This window comes from Lepisosteus oculatus, chromosome 10, assembly GCF_040954835.1.
Source record: "Lepisosteus oculatus isolate fLepOcu1 chromosome 10, fLepOcu1.hap2, whole genome shotgun sequence".
Classification (NCBI taxonomy): domain Eukaryota; kingdom Metazoa; phylum Chordata; class Actinopteri; order Semionotiformes; family Lepisosteidae; genus Lepisosteus; species Lepisosteus oculatus.
The window spans coordinates 16,581,556-16,609,499 of record NC_090705.1 but is presented as its reverse complement, the minus strand read 5'-3'; the positions used below and the strand labels follow the sequence as shown (position 1 = coordinate 16,609,499).

The 27,944-nt window shown below is 42.3% G+C and overlaps 1 protein-coding gene across 1 annotated transcript; it reads right to left on the bottom strand.

The window, feature by feature from the left end:
• Positions 1 to 121: 121 nt before the first annotated feature.
• Positions 122 to 21,629, bottom strand: mylipb (myosin regulatory light chain interacting protein b). The gene is made up of 7 exons (XM_006635907.3): positions 21,380 to 21,629; positions 19,483 to 19,673; positions 6,223 to 6,408; positions 4,598 to 4,795; positions 3,982 to 4,146; positions 1,725 to 2,148; positions 122 to 461 (listed from the first exon to the last, which is right to left on the bottom strand). The coding sequence occupies exons 1-7, from the start codon at positions 21,464 to 21,466 to the stop codon at positions 282 to 284; spliced, it is 1,431 nt and encodes a 476-aa protein (XP_006635970.2). The 5' UTR covers positions 21,467 to 21,629; the 3' UTR covers positions 122 to 281.
• Positions 21,630 to 27,944: the final 6,315 nt, after the last annotated feature.

Here is a 27,944-nt window from a genome sequence, read left to right as displayed (position 1 = left end):
TCATTACAAACGTTTTGGGCAGTGTGCCAAAAATAAAAGGCAAAATTCTGAAACCAAAAAAGAAACAATTCTAAGATTCACTCCACTAAATCTTATCAGGTCAACTGATACAATTTTGTTAAAAAAAATTATACATTTAAAAAAAAAACATTTTCCTCATTGGCATTCCTGAATGTTCTTGTAACAGAAACCAATTAATTGCCATGCCGAAAGTGCCAGGCAGATGGCGCTGCGGACTGATTGAGATTGTTTTAGCCTGAAGATAACAAAAAAAAAAGGCTTTATGTCTGGCACATCTTGTCGCTTTCGTTGAACTCCCTGGCAGAACAGTTCTGTGGTCCGGCCGCTCTGTGGATCGGTAGCGGTGCTGTGCCTGTCACGGCCAAGTCGAGCAGACTCGTACAGGTAGGCAGATAAACGTGCTGAATGTGCTCCACTTCGGATCGGCACACTGGGCACAGCTGCGGAACAAAGGAACAGACAGATGAAGACTCGAAAAGCGCACGTCAGCCCTCGTGTGTAAACTGTTGTGCTGCCAGAAAACTGCAACCCTGCCCCTTTGCTAAATCTTGCCCGCGCAGGCATTTCTTTCAACAAAACCATCAGCTGAAGTCCTTCATTTTCATCTGCACGGGGCCTGCAGGATGTCAGTCATGCAAAATGCTACGATTGCAATTATCCCGTAGACAGGGCTACACTTTTGTAAATCTTTACTTTTGGCTGAAAACAACGGAAATAAGCATGAGAAGACCACTAGGCTCTTCCAGCCCTTGTGGTAGTTAGTAGTTAATTGATAGGATCTCATCCAGCTGTTTCCTGAAAGAAGCCAGGGTATCGGCTTAAATTATACGGTAGGGGCATCTGGAACGAGCTACCACAGCCCTGTAAGTAAAGAAGTGCCTCCTGTTCTCCATTTTAAAGACACTTCCACATGACTTCCCTGTGGTCCATGCTTCACTGTTCCTTCAATGCAACACTTGGAAGAAAGCGTTGAGCTTATTACAGGGAGAAAAATCAGCCTTCAAAACCAAGGCTGATGAGTAATTCTTTCAACTATAAAAGAAGAAAACCAACTGTAAAAAGACTAACGCCACACAACACAAGGCTGCCGAGATACACAAGTACATAAGACGGCCAGACTGGCTATATTTTCACAGACTAACAAGCACACGTGCCCTTGAATGTACAATGGGGAATGTCAGCGTAAAAGAGCACTGAAAGCACCTCTTTAATCAAAAGATGCTATGTTATCCGTTGCATCCTCAAGCACGGCTTTCAGTGCATATCGTTTTACCTCAGCATAATACTCCTACTTCAGGATCTGAAACTCAATCACAGCTTAGAGAATATTAAGAAACGATGGGATTAAAACAACCACAATTCTACTCCAGGCCAAACTGAGGGATTTCAGATCCAAACTGACAGACGGTACACAGCAGAATACTAGGCGAGAAAGATAACTGGCGCGGGGACCAATTAAGCTTGAACATCAGAACCGGCTAATGTCACCACTGTTCTCTTTGAGCTTCTGGCTGCCGTTATCTCTCCCCTTAAAAGAAACAAAACGCATTTCGCAGCTTGAAAAGACACGCGTGCTTTGCTCCAGCCGTTATGAAATGCTCGGGCGCTGCAGGGGGAAGCGCTGGGAGCCCGAAGGCCCTCTCCAGGAGAGGAGTACAAGCAGCCGGACGTACGGCATCAGTCAGGGCGCGCGTGCGGCTTACCTGCAGCTGGCTGGCGCAGGACTGGCAGCAGACCATGTGCCCGCAGGGGCAGAAGGCGGAGTTGATCTCCTCCTCGCAGCACAGCACACACAGCAGCGCCTCCCGCAGCTTCTGCAGCCTCTCCTGCAGCGCCCGGCTCTGCCGGCAGCTCAGGCCCTCGCAGCTGGCGCAGGTCAGGCCGCCCTCGGCCGGGCCCTTGAGCGGCGAGCCGGGGGCGCTGCGCCCGCCGCGGGGCGCCAGGTCCACCGCGCCGGCGCGGTACAGGGCGCGGCGGGCGTGGTCGTAGGCCTCTTTGGACGTGCGCCGGATGTCGAAGACGTACTTCTTGCCCAGGTTGATGTTCTCGTTGAGGAAGAGGGAGGCCAGGTGGCCCTTGAAGTCCCGGCTGTACTGCATCATGACCGCGCTGGTGACCGTGTCGCACCTGCAACACACCCAGACCGCACAGCGAGCGTCAGGCCTCCGCTTCTGCCTTGAAGCTTCACCCCGTCTGCTGCCTTCCCAACTTTACTTTACTGTTACTGCTCTCTGGGTTCATTCTGGATTTAAAAGTGAATGCAAGGGATGCTAACGGAACCGCAGTCTCACTAATGACTTCAGAGAAAAGAGCAGCACAAATGAGACATTCCACGGCTCCATTCTTTACCCCTCTGCTCCTACTGTACTTAGAACCACCATCTACTGTCTCCTCTGCGTATTCTCATCGTGTTTATCTTGTGTATTTATTGTGTATTTTTAATTGTTGTCATTCTGTAAAGCGCTTTGAGAAACCACCTTTAAAGGCATTATATAAAATAAAGTTTATTATTATTACTACATGCTAAGGGCACTAGTTAACACGCTGTACTCAACAAGGAACATATTATTCTTTCAAGCGAGTGCACAGAATCGACGTTTAAACCAGCCTAAAAAGGAGCCTATGGCCAAGTGTACCACTCGTCTCACTTTGGAAAGCTGGAATGGACACGGGCATTGTTTTGGAGAATATTAACATCGCACTGATGAAAACCACCAAGGTGAATAATGGGAATGCCGGGTGTCTGTTTTTAAAATAATATTCTCTCTTCACGGACACAAAACCTGAAATGGACAGCATCCCTTATGCATAACAAATGGCAGCGGGAGCGACAGGATATTAAATTAAATAAATTGAGACACCGGCACTACGTTCCAAAAAGGAGACAATCCAGTCATTTCTTCCTTTGCCAGTGTCAGGCAAAGCCAAGTCATTTGCATGGGCTTTAATTAGCCTTGATGGCTGCTAGCAATTCAATGAACAAAGCAATCAAGAAAATTCAAGAAGCTTCCCAGCACTTAATTGATTCGAACGCGTCTGAAGGCCGAGATGAGTTGAAAATTGTGGCAATGGTTATTACATGCCTGGCATCTACGGTCTACCATGTTTTGAGTGCAATTAGAAACCCTAATTTGACAGTTCTCGTTCTCAGCGCCCCCTCCTCTTAATTTTCATTAACCCCTCTTCTCCCCCATGGGTACAGACCACAGTGTACTGAAAACTGAGGACAAGAGGCTCTATTTTACATAAAGTGTGATGGGAGAGTGGAATAAAGCCGATAACCCGATTTGTTCCACAAAAGGGCTGGATGAGATTCTGGGTTCGATAAACTGCAGAACTACAGAACAGGTAGGACAGGCTGAATGGTCTCCTCTCGTTTGTAACCTTTCTTAAGATAGGCCTTCTGTCACTTCACGAGACGCCTGCACCAAACTCAGGTTTGAAAGCTCGAGTTTATGCAACATTAGCTTCCCCATAACCCATTAATTAATGAAGAATAATAGCCAGGCACCCAAGGGTGGTCTTTGCAAGAGGGAGAAAGGGTTCTGCAACATGACAAAAAGGAGGCGCATGGGAAGAACAGAAAGTTTCAGCAAGTAATCCGTTATCACGCACAAATCGCTTCAAACGCCATCTTCACAAATCCAGATGAAAGTAATGGAAAGAAGCACTTGAGTCTATGGAGACAGGAAAATGCCCATTTTGTAATCCTGTCCACTGATGTGGAAAAAGTAGAACGAAACTAAAGCAGGAAAGATGGAATAGCTGGGGACGATTTAACTGCGCCTCAATGAGGACAATTTATAGCAAACGTAACATGGCTTTCTTTTAGAAACTTGTCACGAGAGAAGGTCAGTCAACATGCATAATTCAGTGCAAGGCTCTCTTTTCCTCAGACAGAAGCACACCTTTTTTTCCCCCCCTTCAGGTGCAAGTTAAAAATTAACGAGCTGGCAGTACCTGTAGAATGCATGGGTTTCCGTTATTGCTCTGTAAAGTCCACTGGCAGCTCTGGTGCTGATGAGCTTGAACATCAGAACCACGCTGTTGCTGGTTTCCTTCGTGACCGTCAGGTAGACGTTCTTTCCCGACTGAGTTGCGATTTGAATGATTGGGTACGTGATCCTGAAAAAGGGAAACGGATTCAGAATGTACAAAACGCTTCCCAAATGGAAACTTGAGAGGTGCACTGAGAAAAAGCAGGTGGGATTTCTGTACACGAAAAGGGGTGGGTGTCTGCAACAGGCAGCCCAGGAGCCATCAAAAAACAGCTAGACAAGACGGCAGCAAACTACTTACAAACAGCCTCATTCTAATTTCTAATTTTCTGGGGTCTCTTGTGCTTAGCTGAGCCCTTCTTCAGTCAATTTATAATCGGACAGGCCCCACAGCGCCGTACCGAAGCAGAAACCCATGCTTATTACTTTAACACTAAAAAACCAACAACATTCTCCGAATTGAAAGCTACAGTTTTTGATTCCCTGTAGTAGCGGAGGCAATGCTTTTTAATCTACTTCATGTACTCATTTGAGATGTCACACTTGGTAAAAAAATAAGCTTCCGCGTGCTGTCTCACCTGTTCATGACGCTGAAGTCTTCTTTGCAGACGGAGATGCCCTCTGGCCCCACTCCAATCGCCAGCTTCTGCCCCTCTGCGTCCCGTGCCAAGTGCCACTCCACCCCGTAGCTCTCCAGCGAAGACACTAGCTGCAGAACCTGGTACTCCACCGACGCGGGGCTCATTCCCTCCAGTGCTTTGTGCTTTGCAACAATGCTGTCGAGGCAAAAAGAAAAAAAAAACACTCGCCCGTCAGCACCCAGCCAACATTTTCCAAGAGGAAATCGAGCAAATACTCCAAGCGGCTGGCTGCCCCCTGGCCACCTCTACATGACCAAAGGTCCTTCACACCTCCCTGCCAGCCAGCAGGATTATCACATCATGGGGAAACGCCAGGGGCGGACAGGAAGCTAGGGAAGTATGCTGGGCTGCTGTGGCTCCAGACTGGCTCCTCCCACAGGATTTAAACAGACCCGAGCAACATGCCGATCTCTAGTTCGGCCAACATGGAAGAAACCCCAGATGGCGCATGTCGCTTCTCTGAATCCGGTTCTACACATGCAGATCTAAAACAAGGTCACTTTCCGAAGACGGGCCCAAGCAGGACTGTACATTCCTTTGCACATGCCAGGCTGGCGAAAAGCTTTGGTCTGCTGACTGAAAACAAAGCCAGATAAATCATGACAAGAAGCTCCTTTGATCTCTTTGGAATGTTTTTTTTTTACATTGGCTGTAAACATGCATAAAAGCACGTAACGGCTTTTATTTACTGATCTGAAGTATCATAACGTTTGGCAATATAAGAAATCATATGGGGGGTGGTTGGGATTTGGTGTTATAGTTATGTCAATGTGGAACATCTTTCAAAAACAGAATCCATTTCATATTGTTTTTCTTTGAATGTTATTGCATTTATGACCGGTTGGTTCACAATTTCATTATTGACAATAACCGTCCACTTTATCCATCATTGCTCTGTTGTACTAATAGAGAAACAACTATCTGTTCATCTCAGACTTGGAGAACTATTGCAAGAGAACAGTCGCTTATTACATCATACTAACCCACATTTCACAACAAATATTGGAGACTTACCTGCCAAGACTAACAGTATAAAAACACCACGATATGAGCTATGGCCATCCTTTACACCACACACCCAGTTACACAAAACGTTAAACGAACAAAGAAATCCACATTAAATCAAGACAAGAGGGCCATTGCAATGTTCTCCATAACAGCTAAAATACTATGATGCGCTGTGTAACATGTACAACCCCAATTAATCCCATATCTGCTCTACACAATTCACTTTATGCATCTACATGCTTGGAATTTCCTGTGCTAATTCTCATGCAGGTTCTGGCATGAAGCCTTGCTCAAGCTTACCAGAACCCGAGAGGAACAGTGTGTAAACCCACTGCCAAAGCAGTGCTTGCCTTCCCCATCTCTGCAGTTCCTGGGCAAAGAGGTAGCCAGGATGCTAAATAGCACCACCCGAAAAGTATCCTTCCAAACAAGATCCGATAAAAGTACAGGGTGACGCAACTCGCAATCGGATGATACGCTCTGAATCCTTTTAAATTGCACAGAGTTAGGGAATGAACGGAACAGAGGTGATGAAGCCACAAGTCCCAACTCACCTGTTCAGCACCGCAGTGGTCGGCTCGCTTCCACAGAAGTCCTTGTAGAAGTACTTGGCCGTGTTCTGGTTGTAGTCCCCAAACTCCGCCTGAGCAATCAGCGCGCCCAGCTCCTCGGCCTGTTCCGGGGCGCACCGCAGACGCCCCCCGAGAAGGTCGTCTTTCACGTGCATGAAGAACAGGTGCCTGAAGAAGGAGGGAGGGAGAGGAGTCAGCAAGGAGACCCTAGTCCTCCGTTTATGGGGGATGCCGTTTTGAGGTGTTCAATCATTATCCCACAGACCGTAGTTTTGCACTCTTGGTTCCTCAGGCAAATGTCCACACCTGTGGATCCTCTTGTTGGACTACTGCTGCAACAACATGGCATCAGTTGGGTAAAACTAACCTCACACCCACTAACCCATCTCACGTTCCCAATAAATGGGTGAGTAGTCCAGCGCCTGGAGAACCCTGCTTCACAATGAGAGGAAGAGCTGGGCACAAAGGACCCTGAACGAAAACCACTGAACAATGTTTCTACCTTCCTGACCCCCCCTCATTATGGGTGGTGCTTCATACCACAGCTCAAGAAAGAACTCCCACAGTCCTCCAGCAAAGAGGAAGTTAAGCATTTGTGGAGGAGGAAGAGGAATCACCTGACTCTCAATCTGGAAACTACCAATTCTCCATTTCCCCGGCTAACACTGCAAGCAAGAAAGACCAAGGCTCTGCACAGAGCCTGCTCCTCAGGAATATATGAGCAGCCCGGCAGTGCCGAGTCCGTCCTCTATTCAGCACGAGCGGCACTGCGTGACCATGGGCACCTGGGAAGCCCAGGTCGCCCCTGGCTCAAGTCAAGCCCATGCAAAGCTCAGCCAATTTTTACTTCAACTAAGGGGAACCCCGGTCACACAGCTCAGAGCAAACCACGGGCCTCAACACCCAGACTCCGCGCCCGCGCCTTCCGCTGCTCAGCCACGCACGAGGTCGGGCAGCCACACCTTGCTCGTCTGGTTGCGAGAATCCAGCTGATGCGAGGATCTCATCCAGTCGTGTGCTACCACAACAAAACAGGATAGCCTGTCCCAGACTCCCACAACCCTTTGTGAATAGAAGTGCCTCCTGGTCTCACTTCTAAAAACTTCAAAAAAAATTCTAAATTGGACCACTAGGCTGACTTTGTGCTTTGAGGCATTTTTAAATACTTCTACTAGGTTTCCCTAGTCTTATCTGTTCACAGATTCAGTTCTTCTAGTTTGTCAGTGTAGAAGATGCAAATAATGGCAACAAACAAACATGAAAAAAGTGTTTAATCAGCAGCTTTTTCAAGCTCAGCTGTTCTTTTCATATTCAGTAACACTCCACACTTATATTCAATTCAGAGCAAATGCCTGGTATTTTGTATAGTGTTTGAATTTTCTTTGCCAATTCTCCAATTTTTAAGAGGAATGGTCCCAAGTTCCCAAGACAGATCATGGTATAGGCTTTTTTATCCATTAACCAGTTTTTATTAAAAGTCAAATCAGTAAAGAATACACGTCTGAACCCATCAAGTTTTTTTTTGCATAGGACTAGCTAGGAGGGAAATGTTCCGCAGTTTGCTTCAGAGCTTCTCAGGTCTATATAAATGTGCAATTGATCTAATAGTCAATCATTGCTTTACTCAAATTCTGCCATGATGAACTGAGGCAATGTGGATTTTATTATAAAAGTAAATTACACTGGGGATTTCTGCAGTCAAAAACTGGATACTTTAAGTTTTAAATGTTACATTTTACTTTGTACAGACTGTAAAAAGTCTCAGGGTAAGTTATATTCATATTGTGTAATGTTTGAAAGAAGTAAATGAGGAAGACCAGCTAACCATATCCTGCATCTCCATTTCTACTAATTCAGCAGTAACTGTTACCTGCTTAAGAATTGTTACAATAGTTAAAGGGAGAAAGGCTACAGTTTGCCATTTTAAACAGTTGCAGCTCTTATCAAGAGGTAGAGTGATCTACAAGCTAGTATCGTTCCTGTATTGTTAGCTATTCCTGACCCCTGCAGCATGCTGCCAACAGATAAGCACGGCTCCCACATGCACAGATATTAACCCTGAAAGCAATAAGGGGTTTTTCCTCCTACGCACTCTAGTTAGAACACAGTTCAATCTGGATGTCTTTTACCAACATAAATGAGCATTTGTGTACAGGCAAAGCATGGTAATATTGACAAAGCATTGGGTTTCAAGCATGATTCCAAGCTAATGGATGGCTTCCTCTCATGTGTACCTGTACTTACGATTCAACATCATCTTCATAAACTACATACCACATTCTCAGCAAGCACATGGCCTCCTCCAACATAAAACAAGTATAAATGAGCTTAGGCTGCATTTGGATCGTTACCATTTTTAACATGTGCTTTGGACACCTGGGTATGGTGGAAGACATCTTGAAATCTCTTAATTTGGTAAAACTTCAGAATTGTTGCATTTCCTCCGAGTCTACCAAATGCAACAATTCTGCACACACCAACGATTATACCTTTCGTCGCTGTCAAAAACCTCTACACTGTGCTCACTACTGGTAGCTTTAACTAGGTTTTGAATTAGGACAGAAAGCGTTTTCCACCAGTTTAGCATGCAAACAGCTTCCCCTACTAGAAACTAAGTTTTATATAACTAAGTTTCTATAACAAAACTATGTAAAGCTATACAGAGTGAATTCATCTTTTTTCAAGTGAAAAGATCAGGAATTAGCAAGAACAATTTCCACACATAAGATGAAATGTTCAAAAGAGCTCAACCAATACGGAACCTTTAAACAAAACACTTCAGTATGAAAATGAATATTCAGACACCATACATCCCCACACTGCTGTAACCTAATCCTTTTCAACAGAACTGGGTGGAGAGAGAAAACAAACAGGCTGAGAAAAGTTCCCCCAGCCTGTCTAGAGGCAGAGATTAAGTGAAAACATCACTAGACCAGTTTCTAGCATTTTCCCTGAAGCAAAACACTGTTTTCTTCCCCATCAGCATCGAGTTATTCAGAGCCTCGATGCAGGAGGTGATTGGGGTTACCGGTGGCATCTCCAGCTATAACCCAGGAGTCGGCAATCCAGTTTTACCACACACTGCAAAGCAAAACCTCCAGTCCTCTCGTCAACTCAAGCCCCTTCTGAACTCCTGTCCTTCTCCAAAAAGGAGAGAATTTCTAACAATTTATCCAATGCAGGATCACAGTGGTGCCAGAGGCTATCCCAGCAAGTAATGGGAACAAGTCAGGGTACCACCTGCACAGGACACCAGTCCATAGCAGGACACACACACGTGCGCGTGCGCAGACACAGACACACACCAGGGCCAATTTTACCAAATGCCTGTTAATCTACCAGCATGTCTTTGAACTGTGGGAGAAAACTGGAGCAACCATAGGAAACCCACACAAACACACAGAGAAAATACCCATCTCGGAGGAGTTGTAATCCCCCCCAGAAAAATGTAGTCCACATCGCAGCAAGTCTGACGTCCTGCTTCAGATCAATTCAATATCCTCCTCTTAACAAAAGTGGTTATGAAACATAAAGCTAGGCTTTGTGTGGTTTAAACAGAAGAAAAAATATCGGCTTTAGATATCCAAGGCCAGGTCCTAGTAGATACAGATTGTGCAAATGAGCCCGCTTGTTATTTGCGATTCACAGCTGTACAGAACAGTTCTCCACTGTTACAGAGCCAAAGCATGCAGCCACCTAAAATCACCTGGCTGGCAAACAAAACAGACACCTCAAGGTCACTCTCGGTCACTGCTGCAGGAAAGAGCGCACACAAATGGATTAGCTCACCGTTCTGGTGTCACCTGGTGCGCTCAGCTAGAAAAGGGGCTGGAAAACAGCAAGGCTAAGTCTCTCAACCCATTATCAAACACAAACCAAAATTCTGGCACACTGTATCAAAACAGTTCTCCATTCATTTATTAAGCATAATAAGGAGAAGGACTATTAAATTTACTTTCCTATACAATGTGTGTGCTATTTGTCTCTAAAGTTTAGCAAACAACCACTTTAGTCCTATCAAGCAGTAAATAGCACTTTCTCTAGTGCTAAAAATGGCTGTCAGCACTTGTCTGCGAGTACCTGAGGCAAAGTAGATGTCCAGCACAATGCACGGTTTAGTCATGGGTTCAATTCCAATCATGCAGTGGAAAAAAAGCAGATTAAAAAAAAATAAGGGTCAGCAAAAACAGTTCACCCAAAAAGGCGAGAAATCATTGCTTGTCCGTCAAACCAGATCACGTAGCAGTCGGTGTGACCACTAACACTCAACATTTCAGGCAAAACCGATCACCTTTAACAAGATAAAAGCCAAGAACAGAGGCACTACTTTACACAAAGAGTAGTGGCTGGGTAGTTTTAGACTCCCGCATTTTGTCCCAGTCAATATTTAGTTATTTCTTGAAAGAAACTAACGCTTCTGTGATTATTTAGCTACCACCAAACAGTCCGGGTAGACTGAATGGCTTTTCTTGCGATCCATAATAAAACAAGAACACTGGAATTTTAACAGTGTTTGTGGATTGAGCACTTTCAAAAGCAATCTTGTTTAGAAGATTTGGCTTCTGGTTGCATTTACGCAAAACCCTAGCATACAGGCACACAAAGACACCAAACAATCACAAAGCTACAGTATTACAAAGAACTGAGTTAACTCTTGAAACAGTATCCAACACCACGGTTAACTGATAACTACCTAAGAAACGGATACTAGTATTTATGAAGAGATTTACATTTAAAAAAATAGCAAAGCTGGACAAAAGAAGAAAAACAATGCCTGAAAATAAGCACATCCCAGCTCTCACTGGACACATGCAGCTAAAATTCCTTAATTAAAATTAACTGAAGGCCCCACTATGGGTGACTATTTGACTATGAAAGGGCACCTGAAATGCAGAGAGAGGGACAATGCAGATGAGCCATCACACTGCCACTCATCTGTCCTCTTTCACACTGTTTTCTTTTAAAGTTCAAAGGTTGTCTCTACAGTGGGCCCTTTCATTGCAGCAGTAAGAAGAGTCAGCACACAACTCTCCCCAGCTAGTTTCATTCAATTCTTTGAGCTGGTCCCTCCAGTCTGAAATAACAAGGTCCTTCAGATGGCAAACCCAAAAGGGAGAAGCATGAATTCACAATGATTAACGGTAAAACTATCTGCCCTGCCATTGTAGCAAGATTTACAGGCAATGTCAGCAGAAAGCCATTTTACGGAACCTCGGCATCTTCACTTTATCAAGACTCTTAAGAGAGAGGCCCATTTCCCATATTCTTCAGCTAGACTCACTCCCTGTGTAATCCTCAGATTTGCGCGAGTAGAATTTGAAACGGTTTCAGCAGAGCTGCTTTCGAAACAATGTTGAATTTCCTTTTATTTGTTGCCCTGAGACTGTAATGAATTGTTCGACATAATAAGGTGTCAGAAGATTTGTTCCATCATATAAATGGAAATCCAATTCGTTTTGTCTTTGCAGGGAACCAAGAAACATTCCTGTCAGTTTAAATTTGATTATCCGAGACGCAGAAAGAGCAGGCGGTGAATCATTTGCTGGTGAGGTCTGAAGAAAATGCTTGTTTTTTTAGGTCTTGGATCAATCCAATAGGAAATCAAGCCTTGAACCTGGTGTTTTACTAAAGCTGAATGGAAAAAGGGGATAGCGAGACTAGACACAGTAGACAGCCATAGTGAACACACCAGGGCCATTTAAATAAAAGGACATAGATGACCACAACCATCATTTTTGCTTTTATACATCGGTGCATACCCAGATCAAAATGCTAGCAAGTTGCTTTGTGCGCAATTTCCATACACTACCATCCACAGAACTGCTTCGATAACCCAGCAAACCAAAAACATTTTTTGCTGGCTCAAAAAGTAGCCTTTTGATAGCACAGATGCATAACCTCCGTTTAATTTCTCTAACACAAGGCCGAAGTGAAGACAGATCCAGCCTTTCGGCCACTGCAACCTTCTGGCAGAAAGATGGTTGCTCACATGAAGATCACCCCTGCTCACTCTTACAGAAGAGCTCACAATAAGATGCTGGTTTGGGGAGTTATCTGGAAAAACTAATTCCTTTTTATATAGAGAGGTCTAAAACAAAAACAAGGAAGAAAAATGTAAAAAGTTACAACAGCCTTCCAAGGAATTTTGTACCCGAACACTAAGGAAGAAATGTACATAGTCAAATATGAGAGAAGACAAAAACTCCCGCGGATTGTTGAAAATAAAACAAACAGCTGTAGTTTTATTTCCAGACGTGATCACACAACAGTATCTGCTTCACATCAGTTCTGCTCAGCTAACTGAGGCTCTGCTAATCCGCCTTCAACCAGTAGCTCAAGTGCTACATTTCAGCTACCAAGAGCTTCTAAAATCAGAATTGTGAGCAAGAGCTGGATGGAAACTAGTTGATCATTCATGCAAATTTTCTAGTGCTGGGCATGTTAAAGAATCTTCTCAAAGACTGCTTTACAGTTCGTCCAGCTCCTGAGTTTAAATGTGGCCTCACCACAAAAGGAGACTGAACAGAAAAGAAGAGAAGTTAACCTCCACTTCATTTAAGCGCTTTAAATTCAGCTTGTGGAAGAAAGGTTTATTCCCGCTTTCAGTGGCTGGCCTTTGTTTTCATCCACACTAGTATAATTGATACAGAAATAAAGGAACACTGTAGGCAACTATGACTAACAATCACTTGAGCAATTAAGAAGCCATCTTCGGGAAGTGTCATTAATAGGCTTCAAATCCATTCACCAGTCAGGAATATTAATTTCTAACAAATTAACTCTCCTGCAAAAAACCCTTATTCTTTGACGTCTCCCAGTCAGAGTTCAGAGAGTTTATTTAAAGCAGTTCTTTACATGCTCGAGTGTTGTTAAGCAGGGTGCCACGTTGTACATATTTAATAAAACGATGGCTCAGATTAAAGCACTGAAAACATTGTGTTGACAGGTCATCTTTTGTTCAGCTGGAATGCTGAACTCATGTCCAGAGCTGGGCTAATTCAATTTGACAGCCATAGACTTACATGCACATTAGACCAGGTCACTGGTCCATGTCTGAAGGGTTATTGGAGTTAAGAATCCGATTCCAGCCCATTAATACAACAGCTTTTAGCAACATACAAGGGTGTGGTGTATTCTTCACACCAGTAGGGAATATTCAATTCCCCATTTCACAATGAAAACCAACCATTCATTCGACACAGGTTCATTATTTGTTTTTTTATGAAAACTTCCTCCCACCCTAGTAAAAGGAAACCTCAATACACAGTTGTTACACTGGACTGGCTCAGCACATCGCATACATTTCTTTGTCTGCTGAAGTGACAAAGTTCACCCTTATGGATTTCTTAGCACAGATGCAACAAGGACTGCCAAAGAGGTCTCTTCTCACCAAGAGTTAGGACTTGACAATGCAGGCAAGTCATGGGACTACACTTATTCACTTAATATATCTATATAGATACATCCCTGAGAATGCATGTCACATGCACATTAGAATCATAAGAAACAAATGGAAAATTAGCAATAGACAAGCACACCTCTTTTCTGCGGAATGGCTTAGCATACAACTGAGAAACAAGTTTAAAAGAAAAAAAAGCTTTTTAATTTTTTTTTGGGGGGGAGGGAGGAGAATAACCAGGGGAAAGAAACACAAGTGGCCAGTCGCTGAAAAAAGAAAACAACTGCGGCTGTTAATCTAAAGCCACAGAACTCGAGACACCCCTCCCCGACAAAAAGTCCCTCTTAAGTGAAAACAGAAGTCTCTGCCCAGAGACAGAAGGTGTGGGCCAATCAGGAGTGAAGTTTCATACTTTGCTGGGCTGTGCTCCAACAGTGGGGCTGCAGAGCAGTCAAATAACATATCTTGGAGCTATTAGCCAGAGGTTACTTGGAGTCATTGAACTGAAGTAACACCAAGAGCTCTAAGCCACCCCACTGACACATACAAAAACAGTCACCTTTAATGAGCAGATCGAGTCATAGTTTCCTGCAAAGGGAAGTTAACACCATGGCTGGGTCCTCTAAAAAGCAACACAGTTTGGTAAACTGACAAGTTTCCAGCCTCAGTGCTTTTGGATTTAAAAGATATTAATCACACTTCACAGCACAGTTCTCAAACTAGCTACAGCAGGAAAATGAAACTGCCGTTTCAGATGCCATAAGAAATACAGAACCATATTCACAAATATTTCAAATGAAATGAAATGGAATAAGCAGGTATTCCCCATCCACAAAGCAATTGTGATTATCTTGCCCTGCTACAACAACAACAACGATGCTTCCAAGTCAATTTTAATTGATCACGCACCTCATTTCCATTGCAAATAAACGAGGACTGAAGGTTACCAACAGTCAAACACACCGCAGGAAAAAAAAACAAACATTCTATTACAACAATAGGTTTTCAAAGCTTTTGAAACCTTACCTTACCTCAGAGATCTGCTAGAACATGCACCAAAATGAGACTCCCAAAAAGAGAACACAAACAGGGGAAAAAAAGAGGGCAGCACCTTTGGCTCAATAATAATGCAAGACCATTAAAGTGCTGCACTTTAAAAAATGTTAAAGATATTTTGGCCCAGAGGAAAATTCACTGATCAAAAGCATACGTGGATAATCATTTCAGGGAGCTCAATGAGTATCCAAAAACATGGCATCTCACGCGCTGCCCTATACAGCTGGGTTCATTTAACCACAAGCACTGGACACGTCAGTTTCGCACTGGCTGCAGCCAGGTACAGTAAGCTGCTGCTGAAAGACCCGATACAAGTGAGTGTCTGCTGATCTAGTTAAGGCTCTGTCCTCTCCCCGAGGGTGAAGTGCTGTACCCCAGTCTCCAGGAATGAGGAAGGGGTGCTGGAGAGCCACGAAAGGCCCAGGCTGCTTTCTTCAAAAGCGAAGCCACTTTACACTGGAGAAACAAAGCCCCCCTTGCCTGATGTTGCAAGACTACGGACCCCCAATGCAAGATCAGCGATTTACACAGTGGCCTTCGAATCACATGCCTTACACTCCACACACTATGCTTGGCAGACGAGGCAATTTGCATTTCTATGGCAAACACCATCTTCCGTGCAAATACTCCACATAGCTCTGGCAAAAATAAAAACCCAAGATCAACACACTCGTAAGGAAACCTGCTGTGCAACAGAGGATATAAAAGTGTTGCAAAGTTTACACCTGCTAGATAGTAAAAGATTAATTAAGAAGGGGTTCTTTTCAGCTTATTCATTGCAGATGGAGGCGGTATTAACATAGTGGGCGCTCTCAGGATAACGTGCACGCTGATCAGAATGTTAAACACTTTCCAAATGGGGAAAAACATCAAAGAATTGAACAACGGTTACAAACCAAATGCAGCATTCATTAAGGATACGGCTGAAAGCTGTTCAACAGCTCGATCAGTCACACAACGATCACTAGAGTCAAAAATTGTCTCTCGCTTCCCTCCTCCCAAGAATTACATAATTGTGTCCAAGAAAAGATTTGAGAGAAACTATTCCTGGCTTCATTTAACAAACAAAAAAAAAACATGCTCAGGTGTTAACACCCTATAATTTCTATGGAAAAATGAATTCTCACATACAGCAATGGCCATACGCCAATTGTTTTTCAGAATGTCACAAAATACCAGATTATGCCAGCAGCGATTAAAAAAAAACCTAACCATGTCAGAACACAGAATGAGAAAAGTAATCTTTAACTACAGGCTAATAAAAAAAACTTTTTTTTCCTTCAGGTGACAGACATAACTCAAGGTTAGAGGGCGTGTTATGTATTCACAAACAGGACAGACAAGAACATTTCAAAACAATATCAAACAGGTGCTTAATCCCTTTATTTCTTAGAAGGAAGTCAAGTTTTCCCACGTTTTAGGACTACTACTGCATCAGCTGCAATAACAAAAGAAAAACATTTGCCAAATGCTCTTAGCAGAAGCAAGTATTTTTTGGAAACTACTGGCAAACAGGTCTGTTACACTTGATATAATCTTCCCTTCCAATTAAGTGATCTGATTTAACATAATTTAAATGCATTAACATTCAGCAAAACCAAAAATGAAATTTTCATTACTGGTATCAATGCTGTGGTATTTCTTTAAGAAAACCACAGCTACAAAGTCTTGTTTAAGGCCTGCACAGGACCACAGACCTGGTCCTATATTTACCATATACCAGTTTAAATTCCATGCCAGTCACAAATGCTATTTTAAGTCCGCACTTCAAGGTAATTTTGTGCATTTAGTAGTGAACACACAGGGCTATGGCCCTAAAGCGCTCCTGTTAAACTCAGGGTCATGATAAATCATTCTGGAGACGAGATTAAATAGAGAGGACATACAATGGATCTTGACAGCCCTACTGCTGGTGTATAACCAAGCCCTTCAAGCCATACGCTTAAAAGTCATGAATAAACAGACAACAGAAAAACTTCACTGTAGTTTAAAAAGGAAGCATTTTCACTTATAGTGTGGTGTGGTTCTAGAAGACAAACCCACATGAAGTAATAGCACTAATCTTGTGGGAAAAAAAGCTACAAGCATAAAATGAAACTTATTTCCTCACAGTCTTTAAAAGTTTAAATTTTGCTTTTAACTTATGCAAATCCCTACTTTTGTCAATATCTGCTTGAGCAGATGGTCCTTGTCCTTTTAAAGATCTAGAGCAAACAAACGGAGCTCTTTTACCATTTGGGCTGGTTATAACTTGACCTACAACAGAGGGACTGGTAAGACCTAATTGTGCAAAGTAGTTTAAAAAGCGGTTTAAAGTGAAAACATTAAAAAGTCACCTTCCTCCACTGTGGAGAAAAGTAGCTTAGCCATCAAAACAGTTGTCTTTCTTTCCTGTGAGCCCAATGTAGGTCAAAGGTGAAGAGACAAAGAGGGTTATGAAATCTGCCACCAGACCTCAGCAGGACAGGGAGCTTTGTACAGGCTGAAGAACAAAGGGGGTTTTGAGGAGGCTGAAATGCTCTCAGCTCGCCTTCCAGTTCAGCAGTGACTCAAAACTGGAAAATAAACTGCCGTCTCCATCTGCGTTCCAGCTCCGACTCTCTCAGCAAGGATCATAAACACCCATCTCCTTTGCTGACACACAAGCTATTCTTTTCTCAACTATGTATGCTTCCACTTTGAAAAAAGTAATACATAATGAGCCAGCAACACAAAAAGGCAGTCAACAGACTACCAACGGTGTGTGTGTGTCTTGCTATATCCCTGCTCTTATGAGAAGAATTTCCTTGCATGGAACTTAGAGAACAATTTATCTTCCATACTGGTGTGGGTAGCATTAACTGATTGGTTTTTGTCAGACCATTAATGAAACCCCTGCAGACACTCAGTGGTTACCAGGTAACTTTAAAGCAGCAAACTAAAAACAGTTTAAGCTTCTTGTGTGCTCTTATACACTTACACAACACATGTAAGGGCATTGGAAGCACCAAACTATTCTCAATCATCCTTCCCTGTCACACACTAAAGAGATTTCTAACTACTGAAAGACTACAAACCACTCGAGTTCCAATGATATACAGTAGATGGAAAATATTGAGTCTTTGGCCAAAAGGTAGGGGATTGGCCAAATATTTTCAAAAACTTTCAAGCATCCATTTCCCTGGGCTTAATGCAGAATACCTGTGTTACCAGTTTTAAAAGATCAACATTTGAAGTCGCAAGTACTCATCTTTTTTTACTTGTTAACTACACTGGGAGGGGAGCAATAAAACCTAAACATTTTTAATTAAACAGCTATAAAAATAGACATCCAAATAGGATCAAGTCCCTTCCTACCATAACTTACGATAACGTCACACAGGTAACTTCAGAATGTTCTAGAAACTTTTCCAAAGCTTAAGGATCCACCGGCTGATTTCCCCACCTAATGCCTCTTTTTAAAGTGTGACAGCCCCCCCACATTTGCTTTAAAATTGCGCAAACCCCTAAAAGTGCCGTTTAAATTTCTCATTCTGTGATCACAATATCGTCCCAAAATGGGATCACCTGGGGATGTTCCGAAAGAAATCACAACTGAAGTGGTGTAATTCAGCTGTGCTTTCTCCTTGAACGTCTCGATTTTACCTTGATCATGAATCTACAGAAAACACCACTTGAGTTTCACGTTTCCTACCTCTGCTCACCACAACTGGCTTCTTTGCCTTCTAAGGAAGATTTCCAGTTTCTGCTGCTCATTTAGCACATTCAAATCAAAGATCATCACAGGAAGAAAGGGAGCTACAACCTCAATATGCTAGAACAAATCTCATTATAATAGGGCAGCACCCTACTAATCATGTCCATGGACTAAGTAGTACAAAAGAAACCATTAGGGCAGCTGTCCAGCGCAGGATTAACAGGCAATTATTTCTGTGCTGCTTTATTTTTTAAAAATGCAGTCTTTTAAACCACTTCTGTTTTTTTTAATCCACTACAAATGTGCAAGCAAGTCCCCAAGACTGAACAATTCCCTCCCATCTCACAGTTGTTGAGACACGTTCTTTGATCAAAGAACTAGAAAATCCCTACAGCGGAAGAACAACAAAAGAGCCAGATCTGATCCTGAACTGCCGAACAGTAATGTGAATACTTCTGAATCTGATTTGAAACAACAGAGGAGCCTGCAATTCTACTTGGAGCAAAAGGGTTCGGAATATAAGTTATGACGAACACCAAACTGAAATATAAAATATGGAAGACGTTACTGGTTCCTATGGCAATTTTTAAAGCAGAAAACTTAGGAGGCTTTGGGACCCTGGGGGATTTCTTTAGTTCATGTAGGAGGGAGGCTGTACTTCCTGCTGAGGCTCTCATGAATGACCTATAATAACACACAGACTGAGGTTACTACAGGGCATTCTACTGTACAGCAAACTGCAAGAACTTTAGATGTACTACATGTTCTGCCACACATTTGACTATTTATGACATTTGTCTGGAGAATTCAGCCTACGCGTGTTGACAGGAGTCTCCTACATCTGTAGAACGCATGTATGCAATTTCTAAACTTTTAATAGACAGCATAAAACAGAAAACAAAACAATAAGGCATTGTAATGAATGATGAATGTATATTTACACCCTTTGAGCTTAGTAAAATGCTGAAAAATCATTTCGACCAGAAAGTTTCTTTTTGACCGGAAGCTTCCGTTAAACCAATCTGTTGGGATGCGTTGCTCGAAAGGGAGCCTGGTAGCTCACATCACCCACCAAGGACTAAAACCTTAGAGAGCAAGAAGTCTGCTGTACCTCGTCTGCTCCTGCAGAATGAGATGAGGCTCCACAAAAAACTTGACTCTCAACTTCAGCCTACAGGGTGTCAGGCTATCCATCTGCTGGGAGATCCTATTTCTCAGATTCAGCCACAGGTTTTCTCCTTTGCTGCCTGAGAACTGCAGCCCAAAGTAATCCACTTCTATAATGCCCAACTTCCTGCAAACCTAAAAATTAAGAGACAAAAACAGAAGAGAATGGTAAAGTTTTAAATGCTAGTTTTAGTAGCATTGGGTCTTTTAAAAAGAAATCTGTATTATTTTTAGGAAGGTATGGTGGTAGGTCCTTGGGTTAGAGTCAGAGCTAGAAGATCCGTCTGTGTGGAGTCTGCATGTTCTCAACAGGTGCACGGTTTCATCCCGTCTAACAAGGACGGAAGGCTAAATGGTTATGCCTGTGTGAGGTCCTTTATTTTAAAGCTATATTTGTGCAGTTAAGTCGATATCTTAGTCTACAGTTTACACACCAAGACTTTTGGTTGGGAAAAGCAGGCGGTACGAATCCTCAAGCGCAAATTCTGCACATTTCCTCTACATTTTTCAGCTGTTACCTTATATATACACACTAATACTAAGAGGACATTTGAATTGTTTTCATAAATAATTTAAATACTAATAGTTTTGCTAAAAATTGTAACCATCATTAAACTCAGTTTAAGTAACTGCCTTGCCAATCTGAACATGTACTGGTAGTATGTAACGCGTTTTAAACTAGACTGTTTTCTGAAGCCGCTACGATAGATTAATAAAACACGATTCGGAAACCATTTCACACGTTCTGCATTGGTATCAATTTTTAATCAGAAATGCACATGATCAAAGCAGAACAGGCTAAAAATAGACAAGCAGTCGCTGCATCCTACATCCGAAGGCCTTTTTAATTGAAACCAGAGCCATGCTAATCAACGCAACGTTTTAAATTAAACAAGACGACGGCATTGTCTCATTCAGTTGCGTATTATTTACCTACATCTTTTGCCATAAACTGTAGACCGCCAAATAAGGTACTGCACTGGGTAAGACCTGTAAACTGCCACAAATGACTATTTTGTGACACAGGCACAGGAATAACGTGTAATATTCTCGAAACATCAACAGTTTCACTACAATCTAAGGTGGAAAGAAAACGCCAACTAAACTTTAAATCTCAAAATGTGCCAGATGTTTCCTGCCTTTTTTTTTTAATAAACAGCAAAAAGAATAAAACGCGTTTTGCGGAATGACCCGTAGTAACCCCATCACTATAGTGTGACCTTTTTTAAGTGTAATGGACGAGATAAAAAACGCATAAAGTTACAGTTTAAAAGAGAAACATTAAACAATAGTATTACAACAACCCCTCTTTAAAACGTACACCACGGATAAAATAATCCAGAGTTAGCTATCTTAATTGCTCCAAGACTTAATTTCGTTACACTCACTTTGATCCTAACCAGAAAGTGTGCTGAAAGCGGGCACACGGAAAGTCTTAAAATTAGCACATAAACCCCACCGTCAATAAAAGTTTTTCAAAAGTTTTACCCTTTCCTAAAAAAGTCGAACTTACAGCAAAAGAAAGCTTTGAAGAGATTTAAATACACAAGAGAAAGAAAACCCGATGTTCCCATTTTGACCGATGATAATAATGATCGTGAAATTGTCCAGCATACTTGGAAAGCGAAAGACTACGCGCTGAAATGTACTTTATCGCAGCGATTGTCTGAAGTTGCGGGGAGAAAAAACAGACATTTCAAGCGATTCTTGATTCTGGTTCGTTCGGAATGGAAACAGAATCCCTCACAATCATAGCTGGAATGGAGAGAATCAGCCGAGGCGCAGTTTCTCTCAAGGAAAGCGAAACCAGAGCCGCAAACCCCTACCCGACAAAAGCCTACCTTATTCAGACAGTCTTCTCCATTTGCCTTCGGGTCCACCTCCACCTCCATTACCACCGAATCCGGCCGTGTAACATGGCAAAGCATTTTGGTGATCAATGTTTATCTTTGGTCTTCCCCTCCTTTATTAGAAAATAACAAAACGAGCCTCTGTCTCTTCCTCGAAAAACCCTACATCCAGCCCTTATTCACTTCCCAAGTCCTTCTTCTCTGCTGTCCGTCTCCCAGCTGTATTTCAATGCATTGCGATGCAAAACAGCGCAGACGTCAGCTTTCCCCAGCCCAACCAATCCTACCACCCTACTCATACGGGCCAAAACCGGCGAGCCAACTACAAGTGCTGTCTTATCTAAGAGGGGAAAAAAAAACATTGAGTAGCAAAAAAGCATGGGTTTACTGTGGAGCCCTCATGCGGAAAGTGGAGAAATTGTTTTCAAACGTCGGCTTCAACGCAGCAGGGAACATTTGATTTTGTTGTTGAAACAAAAAACTTGGGCTGCCGGAGAATAATGGCGGTAGCGCGTCAACTCGGGTGGGTGCGGAGGGGTAGCAGCGGTTGAGGTTCTGCACTCGTCGCGGATGGTTGGGGGTTAAATTCCCATGTGAGACATTGCTGTTGAACCCTTGAGCAACGCTTCACCTGAACTATTCCAGAACAATACCCAGCTGTCCAAATGTATAGATGTGAATGTGCTGCATAATTATAAGGTATTATTGCCAAGCTACCTCGCTTCAAACGAAGGCAAAAGGTTGTCTGCTACCAGGTTTGTGAGGGACCTCTGGGGGCTCTTGTAGACTCGGGGTCCCCTGATTTAGCAGGGCTTACCATCACGCTACTGTGCCTCTCATGAACAGTGACACTTAGATAAATATGAAGTGTAAGTGATGTATTTTTGCATGTGCATTCTCACCAAAAATGATACCCACAGACAGGAAGAAAGGTTTTCATAAAGTCACCTGGAGTGACAGCAAACAGGAAAACAAATATGTCTTAAGCATATGCTTGCATTCAATTAATCCGTTAATTATAATTACATTATTTCTCATTCACAGGCACCTGAAGCGTAGGAGGTGTGCGAATGACACTGAGCCATGCTTGCAAGAATGCTATGTGTGAACACTGCTCTTTTTTGTAGCTGAATATTAATTTATGCAGCTCCAAATACACTTCTAAAAAGACTGCCTGGGACTCTGTGTGTCTGAGACGGTCTTGATAAGTAAGGAACGTACTGTCAATGAAATGTGTTAAAATTAAACTGTGGCTACTGTTGCCAATTGTAAAGATTGTAAAGAACCATGGAATTACAGCAGTCATTTTGAACTTTACAGTCTACAAGACCAGAAACCTGAATAGTGCTTGACACAGGCAACACATTCACATGGAGGAAAGACTGCACATGGACCTCATCTTTCTGTCAGAGCATATTTGTGCTGCTGTGGCTCTTGCAGGTTCTGGGAATAACTTCAAGCATTTATTTGGGTGGAAAACGACATTGCTGCCCAACCTGTATGAGACAGAACAAAAGAACCAAAACTCATGTTGAGAGCAGTGGCCAGAACAGAACAGTTTAACAGGAAACAGAAATCATTAGTATTTCACAGTATTTTTGGTTTCTCTCATGTCACACCCAAACACACACTCCCTGCCATTTTGATCACCCTTGTACAAGAGGAATGGGAATGCTCTGAATATCATTACTCCTACCTATATACTGCCCAAACCTATGACATATTAAACTGAAGTCCTGTGCAATTATTTGGGTTACTCTTATGTTTAGACATTTGCTTTAGATCTAACTCCTCCATTGCAATCTGAGATACAGTGGAAACAGAGTTTGAAAATCAAAGTGGAAGCTGGTGTTCTGGGGGTGCTTAAATGGCCAGCGTGGAGTCGTCCTGACACGAATCAGGATGAAGCTGTAGATGACTGCAGCCATATCACTCTGCAATTCACAACTGGCAACCCACTGAAGCTAAGCAGGTGTGAGCCTGGTCAGTACCTGGATGGCAGACCTCCTGGGAAAAACTAATATTGGTGCTAGAAGAAGTGTTAGTGGGCCAGCGAGGGCGCTCACCCTGCGGTCAGTGTGGGTCCTAATGCCCCAGTATAGTGACGGGGACACTATACTGTAAACAGGCGCTGTCCTTCGGATGAGATGTAAAACCGAGGTCCTGACTCTCTGTGGTCATTAAAAATCCCAGGGTGTTTCTTGAAAAGAGTAGGAATGTAACCCCGGTGTCCTGGCCAAATTTCCCATTGGCTCTTTCCAGTCATGGCCTCCTAATAATCCCCCTCTATGAATTGGCTCATTACTCTGCTCTCCTCTCCACTGATAGCTGATGTGTGGTGAGCGTTCTGGCGCACTATGGCTGCCGTCGCATCATCCAGGTGGAGCTGCACATTGGTGGTGGTGGAGGGGAGTCCCCATTACCTGTAAAGCACTTTGAGTGGAGTGTCCAGAAAAGTGCCATATAAGTGTAAGTAATTATTATTATAATTATTATTATCATTACATAGCCTAACATCCTTATGGAAAACTCTACAGGACATGTAGTATAGAAATCCTTCAAATTCAACTTCCACTGTCACGTTGAAAACACAACATATGGAGACGAACGCGGGACACAGAAAAGACTGAGAAAAATCCTCCTGTTCCATTTGCTAACCTAATATTGTAGCCTGATGATGATGGTTATAAACTGCATTACACATAGGGTGCTGTGATGACATGCAGTGATTACAATGATGCAGTTCATGAACAATCGAGGAGTCGTTTTCAAGAGAATGCCTCATAGTGTGCGTTTTGTCCGCACAGTAGCAGACTGTGCTCTCCGTCCTGGTCAGACAGAATGTGCTCCTTGTGGCTCCTTGTCTTTGCTGAGAGCGTGCGGACAGAAACGAGTGAGGGAGATTGGTGATTCGTCACTGCGCAGCCTTGATCGCAGAACGTCCAGAGGACTCTAGAATCTGCTGCTGTAAGGAAACAGTTGCCTCCAATAGATACATGTATGCTGAAAAATTCCTTTTCCACCTGAAACCTTTCCGTTCAAAATCCTTTACATATTACAGTGATCTACAGTATTGTTAACACTGTGATATATCTTAAAGGTACTGTCTATGCTATCTAGAATTTATTTCAGCTAAAATGTCCACAGAAGACTATCTTCAGTTCTCCTGCAGTACTGTGGAAGGGTGTTATTGTCTACATGGTACAGGTACAGTAAGTCCTTACAGAACGTGCTGTGCTGTGGGCTATTGTCAGAAGAACACTCTTCACTGGCATTTGTTATTATCTGTATGTTCTCTTCATTGTCACAACAATACTAACAGAGGTCTCAGTGCCCTCCTGGCTCATGGACACTCAAATATACTGTAGCACTATTTTTAAAAAATCAAGTTATTTTTGCATTTTTACAACCTTGCATTTTTACAAGGGCCGATGAGAGACAGAGAAGTTATAAAACGGTTGACGTTAATCTTTGAAGAAAGCTGAGCGTGGTCCGTGCACTCTTTTGATTAAAAGAGCAGCTATTGGGCAGCTGGCTAACGTTATTAAAGAGATGTGAAAGGGACTGTGTTACATAGTGGCTCTGGACCTTAGACGTGCAGATATCTGAAATGGGTGCCATGTTAAATGAAAGAATTGTTGTAAGCTTGGATCCTGAGCAACTACACAAAAGTTCTCCAGCAAAGAAAGCTACAGGTACTTCTTACTTTTAATGGGTAGAGTAATTTTACATATCCACAGTTTTACACATTCACCGCCTTTCTAGTGTAGATATAACTTACTTTATTACTTTCATTATATTGAATTAAAAAAGTAGAAGGTAAAGTCCTTACCAGAATTCATCCTAGTTTCTGTAGTATTACGCAGACTGAGAGCAGAAATTTTTTTTACAGAAAATGTACAGACCATACAATGCTCCCATTGCAGCAAATGAAATAAATAGGATTTACAATAATGGTTCCATGATCCATTCAAACCGTGATCATACATGAGTTGAGTCAGTCATGTGGATCATTCACAGCAAATCCTAAGTATTCATTCACATTATTTCCTATTTGTTCCTCCTAAAAACTTCCTTTGTCTTTATTTCCAGGAACTGTCTATTTACAGGCACTCACTGAGTCTGTTCCTAATCTAATTACACTTCAATGACTCCGGGGACCCAGGCTGCTGACCCTTTTTGTTTCTATGACGTCAGTGAGATTCTCTGACAGTTTCCGTTTGTACCTCCTCTTAGACATGGTGGTCCTGCTCCTTGTGGTCTTCTCTCCCTGTTCCTGTGGGGGCTCATACCCACTTCCTGTGCCAGACTAAACCAGGGCCATGTTTGATTTCCATAGCTATCATTGTCCTGCTGAATTTATGTCCTTACATACTGTAAATACCTCTTACTGATTACAGGTAATTTTTCTTCTCTGTAATCCTTCCTGTATTTTTCCAAATTGTAACATGGCTCAGAAATCAATACCCTTCTGCAAATTTTAGACTTCCTGTAAACACTTGAGCTTTGAAATGCTTTATACTTTGTCATTTGACTAGTGTTTATAAGGTCCGTGCCCTTATTTTATTAAAACATGTTTTAATTACTGTAATGTAAAGGAGCCTGGGGAGAGGTTGCTCATGGTGAAATGCCACATTGTAAACTAAGGAGTTAACGGGTAAGGTCAGATAAGGGGATTATTTCAATTATTTCACAGTCAGTAGCGAAGTAAGGACACAGAGTCACGACTGGAAACTACAAGGGAATTCATTAAGAATGGAGAATAAGAAACCCTTTTTTTCACACTGTGGGTGTCTGGGACAGGCATCTCACCCAAGCGGTTGAGGCTGAGACTTTGGGCTCATTCAATAAATAACTGGATAAATTAATTTAGCTGCTGAACTGCCATACCAGCAATATGGGCCGAATGGTCTGTTCTCATTTGGCAAGCTGCTTATGTTATTCAATAAAAATCTAATTTAAAGATGTACGGGCATGGTAAAAATCCATTTAATTAAAATTTGCTGTGTTAGAATTTTTTTTTCACCCCCGTGTTGTGGACTATGTGAAACAGTGCAGCTCTGAGTGCTTTACAAGGACAAGGTTTTCTGAATGCTGCAGTTAAAACAGACCCGGTTGGGAACTGAATTCTGTGAGAATGAAGATTGTCTAAGTTACGAAGAGTAATAAATCTAAAAGGATCAGAGGAGAGGGTTTGTACTCTCCATGATAGGCTTTCTCCACACAAATATACCCGTGGTGTGGTGCTTATTTTGAAAAGTTTTGCTGGTAAGAGCAAAGTGTGCCTGCAGCATCATGTCTGTGAAAGTGCTTTTTTGCCTTTGCTATTCTTACAGGTATGTGAAAATATATTATTTCCTTGTCTCCTCAATTCACGCCCTTTCTTATTTTCTGTGCTGTTTTTCCTTGTAAATCTCTTTTTGCTCAAACTGTGCCTTTACATAGGGAGAACTTCATGCATGTGATTTCTCTTGCTCAATTTTTTTCTTGCTGAACAGCTGATATGTGTCTTGTCAGTGGTGGAGAAAAAGGATTCCTCTGCACTATGGTGCAGGTGTTTCTCCTTTGCACACCCAGATTGAAGGAAACTATGCTTCTGGAGTCAAGTTTGGCTAAGGGTTGGAAAACACTTGTCTTTTCAAAAACTTCAGTAGAAAATGACCTCATTTCACCTAATAAATTAGTGGGTACCTTTGTTTCAGATGTCAGTGTATCAGAGAACTTTTTCATACAAGGTGATAGCTGGATCCAGCGCATGAAAAATGTTATACCCATATAGCCTTGCCAAATCAACATTTAGTCCTTTGGGTGCACCGATACTGCCTATAGTTACCACTGCTGCAACACTATGAGAATATTAGTGGGCCAACCAGTAATTTACCCTAGGTTAAATTAGAGTTGACCTCATTTATGGTAACCTCAGTATCACCAATAGAAGTTGAAAACTTATATAAATCTCCCAGGAATAATTCCAATGATTCCAGGAATAATTATTTAATAGTTCCAAAAATACATTTTGTATTTTGAGATATCAGGAGCTTTTATTCCTTCTTTTTCAAAAAAGGAAGGGAAAATTTATTGTAACTCTCCCTTGATCTCTTAACAACAAGACTTTTAAGAAAAGCCTCTGAACTGTCTTCAGTTCTAGAGAGCCCTCTATGCTGACTAGAGTTCTGTTTGAAATCTGCAGTTCTAAAGACCCTGAAACCTGAACAGTCTATTTTAACAAGATCTCTTACATCTTTTTTTGAGATGTTACGTCCCTGTATTTTTCTCAGTATACTGTATCAGAGAATAATTCTCTCTCTGGGGCTTGTTCTTTCCTGTTCACTGCTTCATTATCTCAACACTTTGTTTTGAATGTTCTTTACATACTAATAGTATTTTTAATAGTATGTTTTGTATGCAGGACCCACCTATGCCTACTATATTTTACAAAACAAGCCTTTCACTCAACAGAAATGAACGTCGCTTGTCCTAAGAACCCTTTTCCACACATACAAATGCATGGGTGTAAGCCAGTTTCCAGACAGTAACTGTGGAAATGAATGCCTGA